The sequence below is a fragment of the Chinchilla lanigera genome, unplaced genomic scaffold (assembly GCF_000276665.1).
Source record: "Chinchilla lanigera isolate Chin_1 unplaced genomic scaffold, ChiLan1.0 scaffold00016, whole genome shotgun sequence".
In the NCBI taxonomy this organism is placed as follows: domain Eukaryota; kingdom Metazoa; phylum Chordata; class Mammalia; order Rodentia; family Chinchillidae; genus Chinchilla; species Chinchilla lanigera.
Window position 1 is genome coordinate 27,465,701 of NW_004955417.1, and position 25,471 is coordinate 27,491,171.

The following is a 25,471-nucleotide window of genomic DNA, read 5'->3' on the forward strand; positions in this document are numbered from 1 at the left end:
GCGGGACCCTGACCCGATCCCCGATCCCGATCCCGATCCCCGATGCCCGATCCCCGCAGGGAGACGCTGCCTCTCACGGGAAGAACCTCACGTTTCCCTGAGTTGGCCCTTGGCAAAAACAAAAACAAAACCAGAGTGAGAATCAGCATATAGCCACAAGAGCGCCACGGAAAGGACTTTTCGAGTTTCCGAAAGGTCTTCAGGTCTTCAGGAACCTCCCCGGGCCGTGTGTGGAGTAGGGTTCCCTGGGGCCCCTAGACCTCACACTGCTAACCCCTCTGAGCTCACCCCGAGCCTCCACACCCCGCTTCCATCCACTGCCGGGGGCAGACCTGCAATCACCGGGCCTGGAGAGGCGAGGGGCGCCCCAAATTACACGTCCGGCGCAGATGAAAGGCCGTCTGCGGGCGCAGCTTCCCGGCCTGGGCCGCGGCGCTGGCTTCCCACGGTGGGCACTACCCGCGCTTGGCGCAGGCGACTCGGTGACAGCGCGGCTCATAACACCCTCTGGGTTGTTTTTACAGCGGCTGATCCAGAACCCGTTCTCAGGAAAGCGACACCCTCCAAAATGGTAAAATGATGAAATGAGGACTGTGAACGCTTTACCCTTTGCATGGGACTCTCCGGACGTGAAAAGAGGGGCGCATCCGGCCGCGCGATAGCTAGGGGCCCGAGGAACATGGAGAAGCGGGCCTTCCTGTCGCTGTGTGCTCTCCTGCCGCTGGCCGGCGGGCACAGCCTCTTCACCTGCGAGCCGGTCACCGTGCCGCGGTGTCTGAAGATGACCTACAACCTGACCTTCTTCCCCAACCTCATGGGGCACTACGACCAGGGCATCGCCGCTGTGGAGATGGAGGTGAGGAGCCGCAAGGTGCTTTGGGCCTTGCTCCGGAATAAACTGCAACTTTGACTTTCAAGCACCTCGAAGGATTTCTTGAAGTTTTGCCCAGGTCACATTTGGAGAAATCCTTTCAAATGAAATCCCCCTTCTGACGCGTGCTGTGTACACACGAGTTCCTCTGTAGTAAATTCACCTAAGTGAGGACTCGTTTCGTAATGAAGTGTGGTTAGGAATGATTTCTAAACATCTTACGCCTGGCAAATATTTTGCTTTTGTGAATTAAGTGTGGTAGTTCCTCCAGATATAGGAACTCTGAGCTTTCTCTAATTTACTGAACATATGACCAACAGTCCCTGGACCAAAGGGAAGAAACCCACATTTTTATAAGTAGCTGTAGTTGGCTTGGCTCAGTTTTACCAAAGCAAAATAAATTACTGGAAATCTCCAGGCCGCAGACAGTATTTAACTAAAAAGTGACTGTAAGACAGTTATTAGATGAGGCTACAAGGCGCAGGTGACACTGGAGATCGCCTTAGGTTCCCAGTTACCTGCCCCTGGCTTAGAGATAAGCAGATTGTTGGTCGGGTGGAAGAAAGAGCTACCTGTACAGACAGGAACCTGCCCTCCCACACAGATCTGAGAGCTTGATACATCGCGAGGAGGAAAGAAGACAAACAGGCTTTTGGTCTTTCTCCAGAAAACCTGTCTGAGGATAGTAAAGGACCCCTCGGGTTGTTTCTAGGAGACAAACTTCAAACCAGGCGTGATGGTGCTTGCCTGTGATCCCGGCACTGTAGGAAGCCGAGGCAGGACAGTCACAAGTTCAAGCCCAGCCTGGGCAGTTTAGCAGCTTAGTCTTGTCTCAAAATACAAAATGAAGGAAAAAAGGGAGGGCTAGGGGTGTAGCTCAGTTCCCTGGGCAACTCAGTCTGGGGCGGAGGTTGATTTGGCAGCTTCTGGGGTCTGTCCTTGCTGTTCATTGAATAGTTGTTGACTGCCTTGGTGTAGACTCATGTCTAGAATAGGAATGTTTTTTTTTTCTTTTGGTTTTTCTCCGGTACCGGGAACCAAACTCACGACCTTGCGCTTGCCAGGCAGGCGCTTTGCCGCTGAGCTAAATCCCCAGCCCCTAGAATAGGAATGTTTTAAAATACTAAGTAGGTACAATTTTAAAAGATGCTACGAATTATATCACTGTAAGTGCCTTTTCATGCGAGTGCCAGGTGTGTTTTTGAACGCTGAACCAGTGGTGCAGTAAGACCTTCATCCATGAATCAGAACCACTCTGATGGTTTCATCTGACTGAATAAGTGTGCAGCGGTGATACAGTGAGCAGTCCTACGTCGGGCACGCTTTATTCGATGGTTAGATGTTGTACAATTTATGCTTCGGTAGTATTTGTAAAGCGTTTTATTTTAATCAGGTTTCCTTCCTGTGTCATAGCTGGTGTGTTTTAAGTTGGAAAGCCAACAGTGACCTTGTAAATCACATCCTTTATGCTGAGTTCCGGCAGCAGAACAGGGTGGCCGTGTGTCTGTCACTTGCACCAAAAGCTCCTGGCCTACCATTGTAGGATGATAACAACTAGTTTTTATTCCACACATTTTTTTTACAGCCAGTTTTTTCTTTTCTGATTTTAAAAAATGCTGTCTTTATTCACTTAGCTTCTTTTTTTTTTGTCTTTCGGAGACGGGGTTTTGCTATGCAGTTCAGGCTGGCCTTGAGCTCACTTTGTAGCCCAGGCTGGCCTCACACTCAGAATGACCCTCTTGCCTCAGCCTCTGGAGTGCTGGGATTACGGGTGTCACCTTTCTTCTTTACCAGACAGTTTTGTATCTGAATATTATCATGAAGGTTTTCTGTTCTTGCCTCCTTTGTTTGCTTGTTGACTGTACCAGAGTCTTCACTACATAATCGTTACATACTTAACTTTCCTCCCATTGCCTTTACTAATGAAGTTGTTCTATAAAGCATACCTCACCAGGCTTAAGGGCATGAAAGGGGAAAGCTACCAAGCCCCATTGGTACCAGCATCAACTGAGGGGTGCAAAGGAGAACCAGAACCGAAGAGGCAAAATAGTATGAACCAAGGTTGCCCTGTGTGGTTTTCCATCTGTGTGGTGCTTTTCCTTTGTGTCGTTCCTGGTCATCCTTAGCCAGCAGCATTGTCTTTATAATGAACTGCCTGAATCCTGTCTTTTAAGAGTTGTAATTGACCCCAAGATCACATAGAACTTACCATCTTTTATGCCATTAACCCTTCTCAGAATCAGAGACTGTTCTACCACTTAAGCAAAGCGGATAGGATTATAACAGAACCAGGTGTGCTGACCACCCATTCTGTGTAGGCTCAGGATAAGAACGCCTTCATCGTGCAGTGCAGAACCGAAGCCCAGGGGAGTTAGGATCTGCCCAGGGTTTGGGCTGTGTGACCGCCAGCCTCACACAGTTCATCTTACCTGCCTTTGCGCGGAACCTTGACTTCCCTGGGTGAGCACGGCACTATTTCCTGAAGGCAGTGTGCGAGTTTCAGTCTTTTCTACATCTTTCTAGACTTTAATTGGATAAAAATTAAGAAATGATTTTGTAAAAGCCCAGTTCAGCTCTGCCCGCCTCCCTTTCACCAGTGTCTTGATCACAAAGTCTTGTTAGATCAAGAGTGAGAGCCCTGCCCTTCAGTCTTTGTCTTCCAGTGGTGCCAAAGTGATTTTAGGAAAATGCAAATCCGTGTGGTCGGCAAGGTAAAGACCTGATTCTGGCGTGGTCACAGGCCGCGTGGTGTGGAGCCTGCTGCTTTGTGATTGCGTCAGCTGCTACGCATCAGCCAGAGCCCCCCATTGTAACCTATTTTAGTGATTTGGTATCATCTTCTTCCCTCCTGCCTGAAGCTAGCTCTAGTGAAACCTCCCAGTTGACATCCTTTATTTTCTTTCCCATCTTAGCTCTACGTATTAGGATTTGTTTAAAGAATTCAATTTATGTACAGGAAATTTGACTGGACCATTGGGTTATAAACTACATGTGTCAGATTTTTTTCACACATACTGTAGGAGTTCAGTTAAGTACTAGATTATAGCCGCATGTGCTTGTACTCAAAATGGGCTCAATAGCTTCTCTAGAGATTGGGTCTTACACTGCCCAGCAGCCGCCTTCGGTTCCTGCTGGTGCCTGTTGAGTTTCCGGTAAGTTAGTGTTAGCGTGCACAGCTAAGATCACCTGATGGTCCTGGCAGAGCTACTTTCTGGCTGCCAAGTTCCATGCGGTGGTGCGTTGGTGCGTTGGTGCACGAACTTAATTGTTCCACAGTGCTGGGGAAGATGGCTGTGGTCCTGTTTGTCAACTGATGTGGAGTTCACAAATGGCAGAAAAATTTTACCAACTGCCTCTGTTCGAGCTGAATTGCTTGCACACGGATGCGTTCGTGAACCGAGGTATTGCTAAGTGAAGAGATCTGTCTCTGTCCTCCTATATGCCTCAGTTTTCGTGTTGTGACAGCCCGCCTGCTTTATCGAGCGTAGGCATTTATGCTCCCTGTTGATCTGTGATGATATGAGGTCCTTCAGGGCAGTGATTCCCACAGATTAGTTCATAGACCAGCAACTTGTGTGCCTGTTGGAAGTTGAAGTTTGGGGGTTCCCTGGACCCACTGAGCCCTGACCCTGGAGACAGAGCCCAGGAAAACTTTCAGCAAGCTGCCCCAGTGTTAGGAATGCTGCAGCTGCAGGCAGGCCCATAGGTGAAGCACAGGAATTGCCGACACTTCCTGGAAAGGGCAGAGGTGGCCCGGCAGATCGTACAGCCCGTGTCACAGCCGCTCAGCTCCGCAGTGTGGCAGAGAGGCCGTCCTAGGTGACCTGCGGACGGTGAGTGTGGCTGTGGTCCAGGGAGACGTCACAGCACTTACACAGCGGCTGTGGGCCATATTTAGGGGACCTGGCTGAACCTTACTTTAAAGCACTTGCAAGTGTTTTGAGAATAGTCAGTCGTGTGATAAATAAATATTATTGTGTGTACTTATTAATCTTGCCTGGGTTGTATACTGTCTACTTACCACATGGATTTTTCAAAGTTTAACATATGGTAAACGAAAGGCATCTGATTGGGATAGCGTGGTGGTTTTGCTTTCAGAGAATGCTTGCAATAAGGCGTCAGATTTTCCTTATTTTGTTCTGGGGATAAAAGTCATTCGGATTAGGAAGAGTTAATGCCTGATCCTGAATGTGAGTTGGCTTTGTCCTGAGAGGATGTTGTGTAGTCTGCCTCTCCTAGTGGAAAAACAAACGCTGCGGGTTTCCATTGTGTGCCTCTGGTTTTGAATCTGGAGCGTTCTTTCCCAGGCTGTGAGGCTGGCGTCCCTTGAGGGACTGACTTCATCCAGAGAGAGCCCAGGCTGACCTCTGGGAGGGGAACAGGAACACCTCGCTTGTGTTCTGACCTGTGCGGTGCGGGTCAGGGAAGCGTGCGTTCTGTTTGGAACTGCGTGTGGCCGGGCCACTCCTGAAGAGGTCGGAAGGGAAGTGAGCCCCAGGCCCTTTGCACCTGTTCACGTGCACTATTAAAATGTAGCTACTCAATTAAATAAAGAGGTGGGAAAATCCTGACCAGCACACTTCTGAAAAAAAGGATTTGTTTCCATCACACAGTTGCTGTTAAACATTTTCATTTTCCCACAGAATCCAGTAGACTCTGTCTCACCCTCACCTATCACCCTTCCTCCTTATCCTTTCTATTTTTTGGTGGTGCTGGGGAGGGCTGAGCCCAGGAGCCCACGACCTTCACGCTGAGCTTCATCCCCAGCCTTTTTAATTTTTTGTGACAGAGGTTCACTAAGTCACTAAATTGCCCAGGATTTCAAACCTGTGCAACCCTCCTGCCTCAGCCTCCGAGGGTGCTGGGATGAAGGTGTGGACTACCTGCTTGGCTCCTCTTATTATCTTTGTACCCCAGCACATGAAGAGAGAGAATGTTTAGTGTGATAAACCTCTTTGGTTTTTAGGAAATACTACTTAAAAATAGCAGTAGCTAGGTTACCAGTTCTCATGGGTCTTGCTTTTAGTGATAACGGAAATTAAAACTAGAATCTAAAAAGTCTAAAGTCTCAGGAAAAAAGCTGTAATTAAAAAGTCAGAGAAAATGTAAAGGCATTTCAGCTGGACAAACAGACAAAGACCAAGCCCAGCCTGAACTACATAGCGAGCCCCTGCCTCAAAAAAATAAAAAACAGAGGAAAGGTAGAAGGAGGACCGCTCTTGAATGGCTAGAAAGGCGCAGGCGCAGGCTGCTGCCCATGAGGGCCGGCGCAGCTCTGAAGCATTAGCCGAGGCGGGTGGGGTCCGGTTGTCCAGAGCCTCAGTCCTGGTTCCTAGTTCGGGTTGAATCCTTGCGACTTGGGATGGTGTGGTTCCCATGGCTTATGGGGTCTTCCCAGTCCTGCCAGGCTCTGCTGGAATTCACTGTGACCACAGCTATTGGCCATTCTGGGATGGAGATTCTGGGCAGAGCAGGATGTCCCCCAAAATCTCTTCTCCTGGGGTCCTCCGTCTTGCTGAGAGAGGTTACGTGAATTTAGGACTAATAAACCTTGTTTGGCCAAGTTTTAGACAGACTCTCCCTAAATCACTAACATGTAATTATTAATTCCCAAAGGAAAGCTCTTTTGGAGAAATAATTTAAAATTTCTAATGCTCCCTTCCAGGAAATATCTTTAAAATATGAGTTTTCCATTCTGGAAATACTGCACACTGCTGTGTTTTTATTCTTTTCAGACTCCACTTTGCATTTTTTTAAGAAGCTGATTTGTCTGAGACCGATCACATTGACAACAGTGAGGAGCAGTTCACACCTCCTTCGATACATAATCCACTGACCTCCTCAAAAAACTTGCTCAGACTTCTGTAACCAGTTTGAGTGTTTGCTCAGTGAAGCCAAGTGGTCTCACTACTGTCCATTACTTTTTTTCCCAATCACTTTGCAGATTTCTTGACTTGCTCTCACTTTTCATCACTGTCAGAGGTCAGATTTCTTTTCAGCGACATTTTAAAGGAAGAGGTAAAGGTTTTCTCCTATTGTGGGAATTACCGGGTCTGTGACCAGGGCAGAAGGCCTAAATCCTGAGCTCGCTCCCACACCAGTGGGGTCCTGACTAATGTCTGTGTGTCCTGCATCTTCACGACTGAGAGGAGCGAGGCCCTGCCGTGAACCTGCTACAGGACCGCTCTCTTTACTTAGGTTTAGCTTTATTTATTTATTTGGACATAAAAGTTCAAAGTTTATCAAAGGTAAAAGAAGAAAAGAAGAACTAAAAAGAAATGACAAGAAGAGAGAAAAAAAGAAGTAGAGGTGAAAAAGAGAGAGAAGACATGCCCTGCTCCAGAGCCAGTAACTGCAAGAATGAGAAGACAGTGGCTACAAGGCCCAGTGTCCGCCATCTTTTATTTCCTGCTCCTGACGTCATCTGTTCTACACATGTGTCTTGGCTGTGATTTGACAGGACTCTGTGATTGGCAGGGCACCTACATTTGTCCAGCCACTTTGCCATGACCTGATCTCCTACCTCTTTCCCCTGAGAGACATAAATGCCGTAATTCTGTATGGGTTGCTGAGGGAGTGGTGGTCTCTGTCTTCATACATAGCTACTTCCTGCTGAAAAGGACTGTAGGCCCTGTGTGCTGAGGACTAAGTGCTCTCTAACTGTCTTACGATGATGTGGATCACCAGCTGGGTTGAAGAAAACTTCCTGGCTCCACTCTGCCTCATTACCTTGCTGTCTTGGTCAAAGGACTGGATGGGACAGCCAATGGATACAAGAGTTCAAAGTTTATTGAAGGTAAAAGAGGAAAAGGAGAGAAATTAGAAGTGAAAAGACGAGAGAAAACATGAAAAAGAAATGGAGGTGAACTGATTATTCTCGCCTTGTGTTTTGGCCTGACACTGAGCACCCAGACCAGGCAAGCAGAGAGGAAACTGGCTAGAAGCACAGCTCAAAGACTCAGTAGCAAGCTGGACTTCAAGGCTCTGAGAAAGCGGGACAGCCCAGACCCTGCACGGGGCAGTCCCTCCGTGAGCACTGTAGACAGGGCTTCCCGTGAGGACTGTCTTGGTGGGATGGGACCCAGGGCCTTCGCCTGATGCTAGAGGGCTGGGTGCACCCTCTGGTTATGGTGCCCTGCTGAGGGCTCCGCTGCTGCTCTACTTCCCGCAACTCAGCTCCTTAGCAACAGCTGGCTCAGCCCCAGGACACTGAACGAGGGCTCCCTTCCTGCCACTGTGACCCTTCTGTTCAGGAGCCTCAAGACCAAATCGGGAAGTAGCTCGAGGAAAGGCTGATCAACAGTCGCGGGCTGCATCATGTAGCTTCTCTTTGTGCGCTTCCTCTGCGGTGATTCCCCTTGATCTGCACTCGCATGCAGCGATCACATCTTTCCCTACGGGCTCATCTTGGAGAAGCGCCTTCACACACGGCTTTTCCAGACTCCTGGCCATCCGTTCCCCGGGCTTGCTCTTTAAAGCCCCTGTGTGGTTGTAGGGTTAGCTACAACTGTGAGCCAGTGTGACTTCCGTACCTCAGGCCATCTTTCTGTGACAGTGTAGGTATGACATCTTGAAATCCTGCCCGAGAAGGCCACCTCTGAATGGAGCGCTAATCCCGGAACAGTTCCCTCTTGGCCAGGACTAGCTTGTGTAAGCCAAGCTGCAGAGGTCTCCGCTTTGGTCCTCTGGTCACCTAGAGCTCCCCGTGAAGCCACAAGTGTGCGTCTTTAGGACGGATAGTGATACAGCGGAAGCAGGCATGCTGAGCATGTGGGCGATGTGCGTCTGCTGCTGTCCCGTGTCTTTAGGGTCTGCTTGGCCACTTGAGGACAGGCTGCTGCTGGGTGGCTTCGCAGGGAGGCCAGTTTGCTAACACCCAATGCATGCGCGGTAGCTTGCAGGGGGTGATCTCGAGCTTCCATCCTTGTGTTTGGTCTCTATCAGGAACTAGTGGCAAAACCGAGGCGGAAAGTCCCTTTGAGGATGGAGGAAGGACCTCGTTTGCACGTGCGCCTTACTATGGCATCTTGGGCACATGCCTGTGGCCTCATCAGCTTTAACGGACAATGAGATGTCCTGTGAAACAGTGACCGTTCAGGTCTCCAACAATACAGTTGAGGCACAGAGCTGAAGAGCTGAAAGGCAGAAGTCTCCAGACTTCAATGCACAACCGTCATCCCAAGGGCTTGCTGCACACAGGTCTCTGGCCCTACCTGCAGAGATCCCTCAATCAGTAGGTCTGGGCTGGATGGAGACAGTGCATATCTAACAAGTTTATAGGGGATGCCTGTGCTGCTACCACTTTCTTAGGCGGGTAGGCCAAGGTATGCCCCCGTGCATGCTGGGTGAAAGCAGATTATTCTCAGGGAAAAAGAGCACTGGCCAGGTTAGAGCTTCACCCAAGGCTCCAGGGCTGTACTGACTCGCTACAGCAGGGACATCCGAAAGCACCTGAACCTGCTGACTCAGGTTGCTTAAGAGAATTTATTAAGAACTTACCCAATTGCACTAGAATGGTAAAATGGGCACTATTACAAGACAGAGCCTGGCTTAAAAAAATGAGTACATGTTTATATTTTTTGTGTAAGTTGGTATATGTACATACACATTTTTGTCTTCTTCCCCTCCCTGTATCTCTCTCTTTTTTTATTTTGGACACAGAGTCTTGCTTTGTAGCACGGCAGCAATCCTCCTGCCTCAGCCTCCTGAGTGCTGGGATTACAGGTGTGCACCACCATGCGCAGCCTTCCCTGTATCTCTTGGTCCCCTTCCAATTTACAAAAGATCAATCTCCTTGTGTCCTATTAACTGTATTTTATTTTGCTCCTTAATTTATTTATAATTTGGGTTTCTCATATAAGAGTAACCCTGTGATACTTACTTCACTTACTATTATAGTTTCCAGGTTTACCCATTTTGTTACAAATGACTCAAATGTATCCTTTATGGTAGAGTCCTACCCCACTGTGTGTAAACACCACATCTTCTTTATCCGTTCTTCTGGTGATGGACATACAGGCTGCTTCCAAGATTCAGCTATTGTGAATTGTGCTGCTATGAACATGGGTGTGCATGGATCACTGTACTATGATGTCTTTAACTCTTTTGAGAAGATACCCAGAAGAGGAACAGCTGGGGTGAATGGAATTTCTAGTTTTAGTTTTTTGAGGAATCTCCACACTTATTTCCATAATGCTTGTACTAGTTTACATTCCCACCAACAATGTAAAAGGATTCCTTTTCCCCTGCAGCCTCGCCAGCATTTGTTACTATTTGATTTCTCAATGATGGCCATTTTTTCCGGAGTAAGATAGAATCTCAGTGTCGTTTTAATTTGCATTTCTGCTATGGCCAGAGATGTTGAATTTTTTTTCACATATTTCTTAGCCATTTGTATTTCTGAGAAGTAGCTATTCATTTTGGTTGCCTATTTATTGGTTGGGTCTTTTAGTTTGAAGAAGGGTCTAATTTTTTGAGTTATTTATATGTTCTAGTTATTTGCCCTCTCTTTGAGGAGTAGCTAGCAAACATTTTTCCTGTTCTGTAGGTTGTCTTTTCACTCTGTTGTCTGCCTCTTTGCTGTGCAGGAGCTTTTTAATGTGATGTAATCCCATTTTTAAGTTTGTGACGTTATATCTTGTGCAATTGGGGTTCAGTTCAGAAAGTCTTTGCTGACCTTTAACTTCAGGTGCATGTACATGACACATGTGCCTCCCAGCAGATTGTTTCTGTTTTAACATTTAGACCTTTGATCCATTTTCATTTTAGGTAAGTGCGTGGTGAGAGACATGGGACTAGATCCAGTCTCTGCAGGTAGATAGCCAGCTCTGGTGCCACCTGTTAAGGAGGGTTCCTTTCCTCTGGCGTGTGTTTAGCCCCTTTGTCGCAGATCAGATGGCTGAATGTGTCTGGGGTTGTTTCTGGATCCCCTTTTCTGCTCCATCGATCCACATGTCTGTTTTTGTGCCAGCACCTTGCTGTTTTTATCAGTGTGGCTTTGTAATATAATTTCAAATCTGGGGTTGTGATACCTCCTCCCTTGTTGTGTTGCCCAGATTGCTCATGCTATTCCACGACTCTTCTGGCTCCTATTAATTTTAGGATTGCTTTCTCTCATTCTGTGGGAATTCTGTTGGTATTTTGATTGAGATAGCATTAAATCTATGTATCAGTTTTGGAAGTACACCTATTTTGACAGCACTAGTCCTATCCAGGAACAAAAGATGTCTTTCTATTTTCTGATGCCCTCTTTAATCTTCTTTTTCGAGTACTGCAGTTTTGTTATAGACTTCATTCACTTCATTTGTTAGGTAAATTCCTACGTATTTAATTTTCCTTGAAGCTATTGTGAATGGTATTGTTTTCCTAATTTCTTTCTCAAAGGGTTCATTATTGATGTGCAGGAATGCTATTGATTTTCATGTGTTGATTTTATATTTTGCTACATTTCTGAATTTATGTAAATTCTAGGAATCTTTTGTTGGAGTTTTTTTGGGTCCTCTGTGTGAAGGACTGTGTCACTTGCAAATAAGGGTAGTTTGACTTCTTTCCTTGCTATACATACCCCTTTGTTTCTCCACACTGACTGCTCTGGCTAAAACTTCAAGTACTGCACTGAGTGGGAGTGGGGATAGTGGTGCACGTCTGTGTCTTGTTCCTGATTTTAGAAGAAAAGCTTCTAGTTTTCCCCCACCGACGTTGGCAGTAGGTTTGTCATAAGTGGTTGTTTCCACGCTCGTGTTTGTGTGTGAGTGCTGGGTCCCGCCCGGCCTTTCCTGTGGGACAGGGTTGGTCAGTTGTATCTGCCCTAGGGCCGTGTTTATGCAGCTGCCCTGGTTTCCAGGTCTCTGTGCCTCCCAAGTCACAGCTTTCTCTGCCTCGTTTATAGCCTGTGGGCTTGTGAGGTGTCCCCTCCGCAGACAGGCTCCTCAGTCCGTGCCCCTGGGCTGCGGCAACCACTTTGCGGAGGCGTATCTCCGATCACGTTGACAGGGGGAACAAGCCAACCCTGAGTTTCGTGTTGGGTGCAGGTAGTGAGGCGGGGTGGCGGTCACGCTGGACAGCACCAGCAGTTTTCCACGCAGCTCCCTCTGAAAGCCACACACAAGCACCCTGGCTTCTCACCGAGGGAAGGATCCCTATGCCCTCCCCAGCCTGAGTTTAACCTTCTGTGGGGTCTGTGTCTAGCCTGGACCTCCTCTGCCACTGTCTCTTGTAGCCACCTCCTTCCCAGTCACTGCGGTATGGTGACCCCAGCAACCTTGAAGTGTAGTTGTTCGGTGGCTCCATTTTAAACAATTAACCCCTTGCCAAAATGGCTCCAGATTATATTCTCAAATGTACCAGGTGCTACATGGATTTCTTCTTCAACTCAAGCTTGCTGTGCAGAAGGAATAACTTTTGGAGTAAAACTGCATGCTGTTTTTGCAGTTTGCGATAGCCACAGGCTCTTCCTGGGGCCAGTGCTGCTGGCCAGGTCTGTTGCTTCTCCCTGGAGCTGCCGACCCTCTCTGACTTACCTTGTGTGCGTGGAGACAGTTCCCTTCATCCTTTTCTCTGCACTGCACTGCATTTCTCCAGCTTCTCTGTAGTTTCTAGTTTTCCTGTCAGCTCCTTCCCGATTCTTTTTCCTTCACCAAGTTGCTGTTCTCCAGGTGTCTGGATTCCAGGTCCTGGAAAGGCTGTATTTTGCTACCAGTCTCTACTGGTCAGTGTTAATCCCCAGTCACCTCCTTTTATTTAAAAAAAAAAAAAAAATTGGCACAAATCGAAAGTGACTGAGGGTTTTTGAGACGAGAGTCTGTTTTTCAACTTTGCAAGCCCTTGGCCCTTTGGGTCCCTGGGTTTCGCTCCACACCGCAGTTAGAATTCAGATGCTAACCTGCCGTTCTCCTCACCAAGCAGACCCTCCAAGCCTCACCACCCTCTCTGACTCCCTCAAGTGCTGCAGTCTGTCTGGTGTCCTCTGGTGGAGGCCACTGCTCTGCGCCCCCAGAGCCTCACCCCTCCTTGGAGCGTCTAAGATGTGCTGAAAGTTTACAAGACTAGAAGGACAGCTCAGTTCACCGCTTTGCTCCTAACTGCATGTGTTGCCAGCTTTTCATCTACGTACTAAGAGGTTGTTCACTGCTTTTGGCCCCCACTTGGTCCAGAAACCCAGGTCCAGAATCAGCTGCTCTGCTCCCTTACAAACCATTTTTGTGTAATTTCTGCATTAGTCAGGCTTCTCGGCTGCAAACAGAGCTGGACACCCGACAGTGGGTAGAATTCATGGGGAGGCTGGAGGAGAGCTCCAGAATCCACAGAGGGGCAGAGGGACAAGCTGGTCGCCAGGGCCAACGCCCCTGGACACTTCCCGACCCCCTGCAGTTCACGTGGATTTGGTGCGTCAGCGATGATTGCAGTCCTGCAGTGGCCTCAGTGGACCTGACTGTGTGTGTCCCTTTGTCCAGCCTCTCCCTGGAGTGTGCAGAACCGTGACTGCGGGGCAGGTGCTGAAAATGTTCACACCAGAGCCCAGTGCATGGTAGTCGCCCCCGAAGGAGGGAGTGCCATCGCCATATCTGCGCTTGTTTTGGAGTCTGTGCCCAGCCCTGCTGTTCGAGTCTGTGCGACCTCCGGGGTTGTGGCTTGATGCCGCTGTCCTTCGAGATCACGCAGGTTCGCGGCGCTCGTCTTCCTGGTGAACCAGGAGACTCAGAGCCAGAAGCAGATCTGCCAGAGGCAGCGCAGGCTAAGGGTGCTTGGAGTCTGGTTGAAAGGAATCTGCTGGCACCGTTTCAGCCAAGACTGATGCGCTTTGCTTCTCATTCGCCCTTACCTTACGGCTTGGTGCTGGCTGGGCTCTGGAACGGAGCTGTGAACTGGCTTCTCTGTTTCCCACTCCTTCCGTGTCCTTGCCAGTGCTAACATTAAAAATCATTTCTAGGGATTGTTGCCAGCACGGAGCAAGTCCTTGAAGGAGCCTTTTGTTTCTCTGAGGATTTAAACTGCAGTAATCAAATGTTTTAGTCATTATTGAATGGTAGAATCTCAAAAGCATTACTGATATTTTTCACTGCAGTTAGTCGTTGGGTGAGATTCTTTCGGAGTACGACATAAAAATGAGAAATGCAGAAGACAGAGTTTTGCAGAAGGGACGGTGACCAGGTGGAGGGCGGGGAGGAGGGGAGACGTGCGCCGTCCATGTGCCCGCTCCCCGCGGTGGACGGAGTCACTGCCACTGCACACGTGGACTCCCGACAGTGACAACTGAGAAATCAGTCAAGGACACCAGGGCCTCAGGTCACTTGGGGATCTGAAGCGGGGCGCGGGCTGCAGACACCAGGGCGGCCGAGTGTGTACTGCTCCTCAGATTTGCCTGGCGCTTCCTGTACTGCACACAAGTAGAGTTCAGAGAGGGAGTGCGAGGGCGTGAGAAAAGTCACGTGAGTCCGGCGAGAAGTCTTCGCTTCTAGAGTCCTGGTTCCTGAGAATGGGGCCTGCGACATTTTGCGGAAGAACATTTGTTTTTGTTTTTTTTTGTTGTTGTTGTTTATTTGTTTTTCTTCCAGTACTAGGAATCAAACTCACAACCTTGCACTTGCCAGGCAGGCGCTTTGCCGCTCAGCTAAATCTCCAGCCCCTGCGGAAGAACGTTAATGATTCCTAGCAAGACTTTTACTTCAAAGGACTGGGCCGACACACCCAGCCTTTTATTTTCACTTGGTTTGTACACTGGGTTAAACAGGCCGGCGCGTTACTGAGTGCTGTTATTTGTTTTTGAATTATTTGTTCCAAAATTACCTGTGCGTCACCGGGCGTGGTGGTGCCCACCTGTAATCCCAGCACTCAGGAGGCTGATGCAGGGGGATCACTGGGAGTTGCAGGCCAGACTGGGCTACCTATGGAGACCCTGTCTCAAAAAACAAACTAAAACAAAAAGAAAGGAAAAAACCCTAAAAATAAACCCTCAAAAAACTAAACAAACAGACAAACAAATTTTTTGTACCCTTGTGCTTCAGGGGTACATGCATTTTTGCCCCAGAGTTTATAACCTTTGATAAATGGGTTCTGAACGTTTATTTTTTTCACCCTGGGAGTCCCTTTCATGTAGCAGCTACCCTATTGTGACACCCCTTCTCCTCTGCACCCGTGTTGTCATGTTCGCCTGCCCTGTGCTCTGGGAAAGCGAACGTTCAGGAGGAGCTGGGGGGAGCGTGATGTGAGGGTTCAAGAGCACATGCTCCGGGGTTGCCTGGGCCCAGGTTCTCCTCCTGCCTCTGCACCCGTCGCAGTCACTTTCTCACTGCTGATGCACAGTATCTGACACGCACAATTTAACGGAGGAGAGGTTTACTTCGGCTCACAGTTTGTGGAAGGTTCAGTCCATAGCTGGCTCCCTCCACGGCAGGGCCGCATGGCAGAGGGGAAACAGTCCATGGCAGGGCATCGAGGGGCAGAGAGCTCAAGGGAGGACAGCGATCTTGCCGGGCCACACCCCAGTGACCCACCCCACTCGCCTGGCTTCACCTCCCAACATCACATTCAGCTGTAAACCCATGAGCGGGCTAATCCAATGGTGAGTGTCACACACCATGGTCACCTCCCCAGGGCCTGCCTATGAGTGTGTGAGGCGTCAGGGGACGTCTGGGTAAGAACTGTAACCGTGCCTCACTACTTTTGTTGTTATTGTTGCTTTTTGAGACAGGGTCTCGCTAAGTAGCTCAGGCTGGCCTTGAACTCACTGTGTAGTCCAGGCTGGCCTCAGACTCATGGTAATCCTCGTGCTTCAGCCTCCCAAGTGCTGGGATTACAGGCATGTGCCACCATGTCCGGTCAACCTCACTGCTTTGTGACTATGAGGAATTGCTTGACCCACCAGAGCCTCATCGGCAAGCTGGAGACAGGACCGTCTGCCTCGTAGGACAGGCATCGGGGTAAAGGGGATGTGAAGAAGCACAGTGCCTTGTTTGAGCGCTGAGTAAAGTGGCGCTCTGATTTGCTATTAATAGCTACAGTATTGCTAAACGCAGCAGTGGGTCGAGAATAAGGGCGTCTAATCCTGCGTGGATTTTGGAATTTTGGTAACAATTTCCAGTAAGAAGTCCCGCACGCTGGGCACACACTTGAAATGAGAAAAGAAAAGGATAAGTACGGAGCAAAATAAAAACCAGTAACAGGAAGGAGGGGGTCCTTCTCGAGTTCACTTACAGGGTGTGCCCGCCCCTCCGTAATGTCTCATAAGAAGACATTTCTAGCAAGACGTGCACCCACACACTCTGAGAAGAACCGACTTAAAGCTCACTCAGGTCCCCTGTGTCTAAAATTCTCTCAGTAAGTCTGCAACAGGACTTGGAGGTTGACAGCCCAGCTGGTTCCCCTGGTCGTTGATTTACTGATTGATTTGTATTAGTCCCTCTGAGGTCTAACGCTGCCGCCCTGTGAGGAGCGAGCCCTGCGCCGCCTGGCCCCTCCCATCCCTTCCCCCGCCTCCCTCCGCCTCCCACAAGGAGGACCCCCTGCTTCCTGTTAGCGTCCTCTGCTTTGCTCCTTATTTATACTTGGGTTTCTCATGAAAGAAATCATGGTACTTAAGTGTGTGCGTCTGATTTACTTCTCGTATATTCTAGTCTCAGGCTGCCTCTATTTACCCGCGAATGACTCAAGGTGATCTTTGTTTATGGCAGCGTACAGCAGTGGATTTTAGTTTTTGTCTTTAAATCTTTTTATCATTTCATTTAAAGAAATTCTAAAGCAGCTTGTTTGTGTGTGCTCCTGATGTGTAACGGGCACACTCTCGTGGGAGCCGGGACACACAGGTCAGGTCTGACCTGCTCACTCCTACTCCCTTCCTGCCCTCCCGTCTCCCGGCCCCGCTTCCCATCCCCTCTGAGCTGTCTCCCCACTTCACTAGAGAGAGAGCAGGTGCTGGTTCGTGGGTAGGTGCACTGCATTCCTCCGAATTACAGTTTTCATCTTCCCTTACAACACCTTCTGTCTGCATAATGTCAGTCCATTCTTTCAGTTCCCATTTTTATACTGATGACTTTTGAATCCATATCCTTACCCAGAGGCTCTGCATTCTGGTAGATATCTACATCCAAATATCCCATGGTGCTTCAGGCTATCTATCAACAGGTGAATTATGGTATATCTGTGCAATGGAATATTACTCAGCACTGAAAAGGAATGAAATATTAATACATGGAACAACACAGATGAATCTCAAAATAACAGTTCTGTGTGAAAACAGACAACTAAAAGACAAACATATTGTACATTTCCACGTTTATAATATTATAGGACATATGTCTTGGTAGTGACAGAAAGCAGATCAGTGGTTGGCAAGGATGGGGAGGGGAGAAGAAGGGGAGGACTATAAGGGGGTAAGGGGTGTATTTGTGGTGTTGGATATATCTGTATTGGATTAGTAGGTTTATTATATATCAGTCACACCTGAGTAAAGTCCCCCGGTGGCAGCACTGTGGACCCGCAGTGGTTCTGCATGTCACTGTATTCTGAGCAGTGTGTTGACTGCATTACTTAGCAAGTCATGACTTAGAATTTCTGGTATCTGCTCTCTCGCCACTTCCTCTTCCCTTCCCCTCATCCCTTGAATGACTTTTTCCTCAGTCGGGAGTCAGCGCTGGCTTTCCTGGGCATACCGAAGGCCACATCGCTGAGTCGGGTGTGAACCTTGATCAGCTCTACACCTGCCACATGGTCTTGGTCTTCCCTACAGTGTGTGCTTTGTTTTGAGAGCTGGCAGCTGACTTTTTCCGCTGCCTTAACAGCCTTGTCAGCCCGCCCCAGTGTCCGGGCGCTCGCGCTGTGCTCTGTGGGTCCCATCCCCAGCCTGCGTGGAGCTGTCTGTCCTGGTCAGAGGAGCTCGGTGCCCAGCACCCCTCCCATGCCCCAGCGCTGCGTGGGATCGGCCCGAGCCCCGTCCCTTGTGTCTTCCTTCCCGTGTTCAGTAGCCCTCCCCGGGTTCAGGACTTTGTGCAGCCTCTGGCTGCTTACAAAAGAAGCACCCTTGGACATTAAAGTATGTGTGTATTCCTCGCAGAGCACAGACGTCATCCCCTCACCCTCACAGAGTCCAGATGGACAACAGCTTCCCTGCTCCGTGGCAGGCCAGCACCTGACGTCATCAGGTGATCAGACCCGACCTCCCTGCGTGTCTTTCCCCTCAGGAAAGTCCCAGCTTCCTCTCTTCTTACTGACACCACGTGTGGTTGTTCACGCCTCGTTCTGCAGAGCCGTTCATTTATCCAGCAAACACCCGCGGCGGGCCTGTCCCGGGCTCCGGGGGCGGGAGGGTCTTTCCCACAGGGCCTGTGTCTGGTGAGGGCAGATGCTGAGAGGGCTGGTGAGGGCTTCGGAATGGATTCTGCCGGCTCTTTGAACGAAGACAGCTCGGATTCTATTGCGTGGTGTGCAAGGGGTGGTGCGGGAACTTGCCCACAATCCTGGGGGCTTCCGTTGGCCCAGGTGGGAGGCATCGCAGCTGCAGCTGGGTGGTGACAGCGAGGACAGTCCCTTCTGATGGAGTCGCTGTGGGCAGAAGAGAGGCAAGCAAGGACGCTGCAGCCTCCTGGGCTGTGCGGCGCGGTGACGGCGGCGTCGCCTCCTGAGATGGGGCGGAGGGGGCACTGTGCCTGATGCGTTCAGGTGCGCCGGGCTGGAGATGCGGCTGGCGCCGTGTCCAGAAGCGGGTGGTGCTCAGCGCAGAGTTCCCGGAGAGGCGGGCGGCGGCTTCCCTGAGCCGGGCTGGGTGGAGCTCTGGTACAAAGAGATGCCGCGGAGAGCCGGCCAGTTCTAATACAGAGGGGCGCCAAAGAGAATCAGAAAAGGAGCGGCCTGCAGGACGGGGACCCAGGAGAATTCACATCCGAGAGGACAGACGGACAAAGAGGTCTGGGAAGGGATGGAGCCGTCGGACCAGGGGCGGCGGCTTGCGCAGAAGGAAGACCGGCAGCTGGACGGTGCCCTGCGACAAGGCCGGTGCCTCCCTGGGATCAACCACGCCTGCGTGGGACGTGCAGGACTGTGAGAGCCCGAGGTCCACCAGCGTAAAGTTCTCCCCTCAAACTTGAGAGACTTAAGGATTCCTTTGGAGTGGAAGTACATACGTCCACAGTCAGTGAATGAATTTCGTTCGTTTGTGGTGAGACTCCTGACCTATCTTTCTGTTTTTCTTAACAGCACTTTCTTCCCCTTGCCAATCTGGACTGTTCGCCGAATGTTGAAACTTTCCTCTGCCAGGCGTTTATACCGACCTGCACGGAGCACGTTCACGTGGTCCCGCCCTGCCGCGATTTCTGCAGGAAAGTGTATTCCGACTGCAAAAGCATCATGGACACCTTCGGGATCAGATGGCCTGAGGAGCTTGAGTGTGACAGGTAAGTGTGCTTTCCCTGAGTGCCGCCCGTGTGTTGGTGCCAGACTCTCGTGTAGTCCTCAGACACTGCCGCTTAGCGTGCGCCGGGCACAGTGTTGGCATCACAGACAAATGGCTCAGAGCGAGCAGAGGTGGCTCCCACTCTCGGGGAAACTTGCAGCGAGGTGGGAGGGACGGGCATTAGGAAGAGATGTGCCGGCAAGTGCGAAGTGACCGCCGGGACCGGTCCGGCCAAGGAGCTGCGCACCGTCCTGTGGGGACACGTCTTGGTTCCCGCGACCTGTGAGGGGCAGGACTGCGGGGAGAGGTCCGAGGGAGGGAGAGCTCCCGGGCCCCTGAATGAGCTTGTCGGGGACCTGGTGACAGGAGGGAGCGCGGTGTGCTGGGGAAGGGCAGCCAGTGCAGCTCAGTGCCACAGAGAAACGAAGGGCTGCTGGCTGGAGCCGGGCAGGGCGAGCTCGTGAGACCACCGGGAGGATGCAAGGACTTCGGCCCGCAAGCTGCAGGGACCGAGGCGGGATGCAGAGCTGGGTTTGGGAGACGGGTGCACTGCCGGCTGGGCGGGACTCCTTGTGTCACCGGGACTGTCGGTGGCCGAGGAGGCTAGGGAAGGCCATCCGACCCAGGACGTCAAGGAGACAGGAGGCCGGAGCGGCTGTGTGCTGTCTGCGTGGACGGGCAGGTCACCAGCAACGACGGCAGTGCAGAGGGGAGGTGAGCAGGCTGGGGATCCTTTGAACAAACACTGGCTGCACTTACTGCACACTGAATGGCCCTGAGCACCAAGGTGTGGCGGGGCAGGGTGTGTCTTGCTGTGGCGCTCACAGTGCCGCCGGAGGAGGAAGACAAGGTGGGCTTCTGTTCCCGGAGGGCGCGGCCTGCGGTGCCGCGCTGCTCTGCACGGGGTCTCCCGCTCCACCGCAGAGTGGGTGAGGTGCCTCCATCTCTGTAGTTTGGGTTTGTTGAGGAAATGACACTTTTTAAAATAATTAAACCAAATTGAATTTATTTCATGTTGGAGAAAGCTTGATATATGGAATTGGTAAGTAGAATCTCATTTTAAAGAAATTGTGCTCGCCTTATGCTAAACTGCACTCCACTAATATAAAGCAAGGGGCCAAGTGCATGTAGGAATAATTCTGGTGTGTTCTGTACTAGACAGATCTTATTTTTCTTCAGTTTTATAAATTAAACTTTTAGTCTTTTACTTTGAAAACATGAAGAAAAAGGAAATTTCTGATTAAAACCCTAATTCTAGCAAAAGTGACATATTATGTTTTAATAAAGCTGATAAATGCACCATTATTCATTTCATGGGCATTTGTTTTATTATTCTGTTGTTATCTAAGTACATTTTAAATGGGTTCTCATTAAAACTCAGACTGCTTTTTAAGCTATACAGAGTCTTCCAAATAGCGGCAGTGTATACAGACTCGGCCACTGGCCAAGTTCGGTCCTCATGAGAAATGTCCCTGTGTCCACACACGAGGGAGGTGAAGCCCACCCTAAACAGGATGGTGATGGAGGTGACCAGGTCCTGCTCTGTGCTTTGCGGCCTTCTTGGCCTTGCTTAGAAACTTGAGCCTGAGCCTGTCCACCCAGGGGGAATCTCATTTCTGCCGTTCTAGCTGTCCCAGCTTTGCCATGTGGTTGACTTGGTTTGCTTGTGGGGCTTACAAGGTAAGCGGGGGGCTGGGGATGTGGCTCAGTGGTAGGGCGCCTGCCTGGCATGCACAGGCTCTGGGTTCAGTCCCCAGCACCACAAGAGAAAGAAGGAAAGTGAATACCTCCAAACTTAAGCTTCTTATGCTCTAAGTAGGCAAGCCAGTTCTTTTTTGTCAGGAGAGAACCAGTTTAGGTAAATTCTGTCTTAAATAGCCTTAAAAGCTGAAATTATTTGAAAAATATTTGGTTAATGCCTACCTGCTTTGTGCTTAGTACGTACTAGTGTGCTGAAACCTCATGACCCACTGCAAGGTTTTAGTCAGTTCAAACCTTCCACCACCCCTAACCTGTGATGTACTTAGGTTTGTGTATCTTGCCATCGTTTGGATGGAGAAGGTGATATTCTATGGTCGGAAAGCATATTGTAGCAAATCAATGAAAATGCCGACCTCACAGAGACCATCTGTATAATTACAGGTTGCAGTACTGTAACGGGACTGTTCCTGGAGCTCTGGGTCCACACGGGGGATCTGGTCCCCAGAAGAAAACAGAACAGGTCCAAAGAGACATCGGCTTCTGGTGTCCGAGGCACCTTAAGACTTCTGGGGGACAAGGCTACAAGTTTCTGGGGATCGACCAGTGTGCGCCTCCGTGCCCCAACATGTATTTCAAAAGTGACGAGTTAGAATTCGCAAAAAGTTTTATTGGAATAGTGTCGATATTTTGCCTCTGTGCGACTCTGTTCACGTTTCTCACCTTCCTAATCGACGTCAGGAGGTTCCGGTACCCTGAGCGGCCCATCATCTACTACTCCGTCTGCTACAGCATCGTGTCTCTCATGTACTTTGTTGGGTTCCTGCTCGGCAATAGCACAGCCTGCAACAGGGCGGATGAGAAGCTGGGGCTCGGGGACACCGTGGTCCTGGGCTCCCAGAACAAGGCCTGCTCCGTTGTGTTCATGTTTCTGTACTTTTTCACCATGGCCGGCACCGTGTGGTGGGTGATTCTGACCATCACTTGGTTCCTCGCCGCAGGGAGGAAGTGGAGCTGCGAGGCCATCGAGCAGAAAGCAGTGTGGTTCCATGCGGTGGCGTGGGGAACCCCTGGCTTCCTGACCGTGATGCTTCTGGCCATGAACAAGGTGGAAGGAGACAACATCAGCGGAGTGTGCTTTGTCGGCCTCTACGACCTGGCGGCCTCTCGTTACTTCGTGCTTCTGCCCCTGTGCCTGTGTGTGTTTGTGGGGCTGTCCCTGCTCCTGGCCGGCATCGTCTCCCTAAACCACGTGCGACAGGTCATCCAGCACGATGGCCGCAACCAGGAGAAGCTGAAGAAGTTCATGATCCGCATCGGAGTCTTCAGCGGCCTGTACCTGGTGCCACTGGTGATGCTGCTGGGGTGTTATGTCTACGAGCAGGTGAACAGGGTGACCTGGGAGATCACGTGGGTCTCAGACCACTGTCGCCAGTACCACATCCCGTGTCCTTACCAGGTACGAGCCGGACTGTGTCATTGTTCAGAGTGCAGAGAACGTGCCTGAAAGTGTGCTTGTGCAGTCGTGGACGGAAAGTTAGATTTCAGGTGGGAAAATCCAGCAGATTCGGGGAACAATTCCTGTGCATCAGCTGAGACCCAGGCCAGCGTCCTGGGAGAGTTCTCTGGAGCTGTAGCATCTATACAATAAGAAAGTGCCTCCTTTGTTCCTTAAAATGTTCAGCTGGGTCAAAAGGCAAACCGTAATGAGTAGTCAGAGCAGGCCTTGTGAGAGGGAGAAGTAACGGCAGCTGAGTGGGGGGAAGCCCTTACTTGGGCATATGCTATTACATCATCGCACACATTTCTGCATAGTGCAGACATTCCTCGTTTGACTTCCTACCTGTTTATCGGCAGTTCAGACCTAAGTCTGAGATGAGCTGTTCAAGCTTGCAACCTGCCACTCGGATTTGCAATCTGCCTTTTTCTGGTACAGTTTTTTGTGTCTTGTGTATTGAGCCTCGATGTCTTTTTTGTGCGTACACCTTGTTTACACGGTACTGCAATTTTTGCTCACAGTACCCTCCAGTACAGTGGTTCTGTTATACATTACAGGGCTGCACGTAAAAGCCGAGTCATCCAGGCGGACTTTCCTTCGACCGTTTCTTTGTTCTGACTGTTGTACTGTGCCTACTGTACACAATTCCTCATTTAAGGACCCAGTCGCAGGAATGACACCTGGTCATTAAACAGGGATTGTCTATATATACTCATAAAAAAAAGAATTTGATTTCTGCAGAACCCATATTGTTAAGTGAAAAAAAGCACAATTGAAGCAAAGTATGTTTTATGTGTTTCTAATGGTTATGACTAGTATAAGGGTAGTGTTTTTAAGATTTAAAAAGTATGTTTCTGAAAATATAAAATTTATTAAGCATTTTAGTTGAGATTTTTAATAGAAAAAAGATTTTAAAGAGAATCTTACACAAGCATTATCCTCATAGCGTATCAAATTAAAAATTACTTTGCATAATATCAAGATAGTTATTGCAACATTACTTGCAGGTTGGCAATCACCTAAGTATCTTTAAGAACGGGTAGTTGAATAAGTCCCCGTTCATCCACACAGTGGAACAGGCCTTTGCAAAGAAGTAAGGACTATATTTGTACTGATGTAGTCTCCAAGAAATGTTAGTAAATATGAAAAGCAAAGCGAATGTAGAATGCATAATATTTCGATAGTCATACAGTATTTGAAAATTTATGCTTGAAATAAAAGTATGAGTTTAATTTTTATGAAACTCTACACTTTTCACATTTTACTGATACTTCTTTTATTTTGGCCACACAAGTTTTTATAACATAATCACGCATGTTAAAGGCTGTGAAATGTTGTTATAACACATTTATTTATATTTTTGTGGCAGGTTACAGTGAAGGAAAACAGGTAAATATTTAGAGTAAGTATATGGCAGTTATAAAGGGCTGCTGTGCCTATAGGAAAAGAGGCCAGGAAATCATGCCAAGATTTAGATTTGGCAAAATCTAGAAAAATACTAAATATAGTGTAATATTTTCCCTCTTCAGGAGATCTATTTTGATATGCATCTAAAGGTCACTTGTTTGGAACATAGCTTACAGATGTGTTGTTCTTAAATATTATTCATTATATTATGCATTTCAAACCTTTATAATCAAATAGAAGATTTATAAATTTTGTTCCAGTTTTATATTGTCATTTTACATATATCATTTTTGTTCTGTAGGTAAAAACAACAGCCCGACCGGAACTGGCGTTATTCATGATAAAATACCTGATGACCCTGATCGTCGGTATATCCGCTGTCTTCTGGGTCGGAAGCAAAAAAACCTGCACCGAGTGGGCTGGGTTTTTTAAACGAAATCGCAAGAGAGAGTAAGAACTTAATGAGTTTTCTGACAGTGGTGGAAAATAAACAGATCAGAGTACCAAAACCATTTACCTAAGACAGTAAAAATTGTCAACCTTAACTTTAGATAGAAAACAATTACATTTAAACCAAGACTATTAATTATATTCTGTGTCCTCTGTCTGCTGGTTTACGTTCCAGTCTGATGTACTTAAATATGATACAGATACAGTCAGTCCCTTACCGTGTGCTGGTTCGACTCTCCTTTCCCCGCTCCTTTGACTTTCGTCTAGTTTTTTACCAGCTTCTAATTTCTGCTGACGGAAGTGAAAAGTGTTGGCACAAAGCAAGTTTTCGCTGTGGGGACATCTGCTTACTTTGCAGTATTTGCAGTGTCAGGTTTGACAAGTGCTGTCCGTCGGGCAGGATGTCTAACGCTAGAGCACTGAGCACGTTTCCCGCCTTTCCCCGCAGCCCCATCAGCGAGAGCCGCCGTGTGCTGCAGGAGTCCTGCGAGTTCTTCCTGAAGCACAACTCGAAAGTGAAACACAAGAAGAAGCACTGCAAGCCGGGTTCGCACAAGCTGAAGGTCATCTCCAAATCCATGGGGACCAGCACCGGGGCCACAGCGTACCACGGCACCTCCGCCGTGGCCATCGCGGACCATGACTACCTAGGACAGGAGACCGCGACGGAAATCCCGACCTCCCCGGAGGCGTCGGTGAGAGAGGCGGGCGCAGCTAGGGAGCAGGACCCCGGGGAGCCCGCGTCCCCCGCAGCCAGCTCCAGATTTGGCGGGGACGTGGGTGACAGGAAAAGCCAGGCTGCCAGCGCTCAGGACAGGACCAGTGTCTCCGAAAGTGCCCGGAGCGAAGGAAGGTGAGGACTGATTCCGTTACGGCAGATCATCCGGATTTTAAACGCTGCATCACACGTTATTTATCTTTTGGTTACCTTTGTTAGTCCCGGTTTGCAGCGCTGCACTGTGGGTGCAGGCGTCTTCGTTCTTTTCTCCTTCTCTTTCCCTCTCCCCATCTCTTGGTCCCTTCCATTTTGCAAAAGATCTGTCCCTCTGTGCTGTCTTTTATTTTGCTCTTTAAACTATTTGTATTTTGGGTTTCTCAGAGAAGAGAAACCCTTGGATATTTAAGCTTGTGCCTCTGATTCATTTCGCTAACCTGAGGGTCTCAC

General features: G+C 49.2%; 1 protein-coding gene across 1 annotated transcript in view; it reads left to right on the forward strand.

Annotated features, from left to right (window-relative positions):
- Nucleotides 1-29: 29 nt before the first annotated feature.
- Nucleotides 30-25,471, forward strand: part of Fzd6 (frizzled class receptor 6) — a 28,023-nt gene continuing 2,581 nt past the window's right edge. Inside the window, exons 1-5 of the mRNA XM_005381947.2 lie at nucleotides 30-856; nucleotides 19,058-19,254; nucleotides 21,396-22,410; nucleotides 24,158-24,306; nucleotides 24,755-25,159. Of these exons, the coding sequence (XP_005382004.1) occupies nucleotides 614-856; nucleotides 19,058-19,254; nucleotides 21,396-22,410; nucleotides 24,158-24,306; nucleotides 24,755-25,159 (2,009 nt within the window). The 5' untranslated portion in view covers nucleotides 30-613. The remainder of the gene's footprint in view (nucleotides 857-19,057; nucleotides 19,255-21,395; nucleotides 22,411-24,157; nucleotides 24,307-24,754; nucleotides 25,160-25,471) is intronic.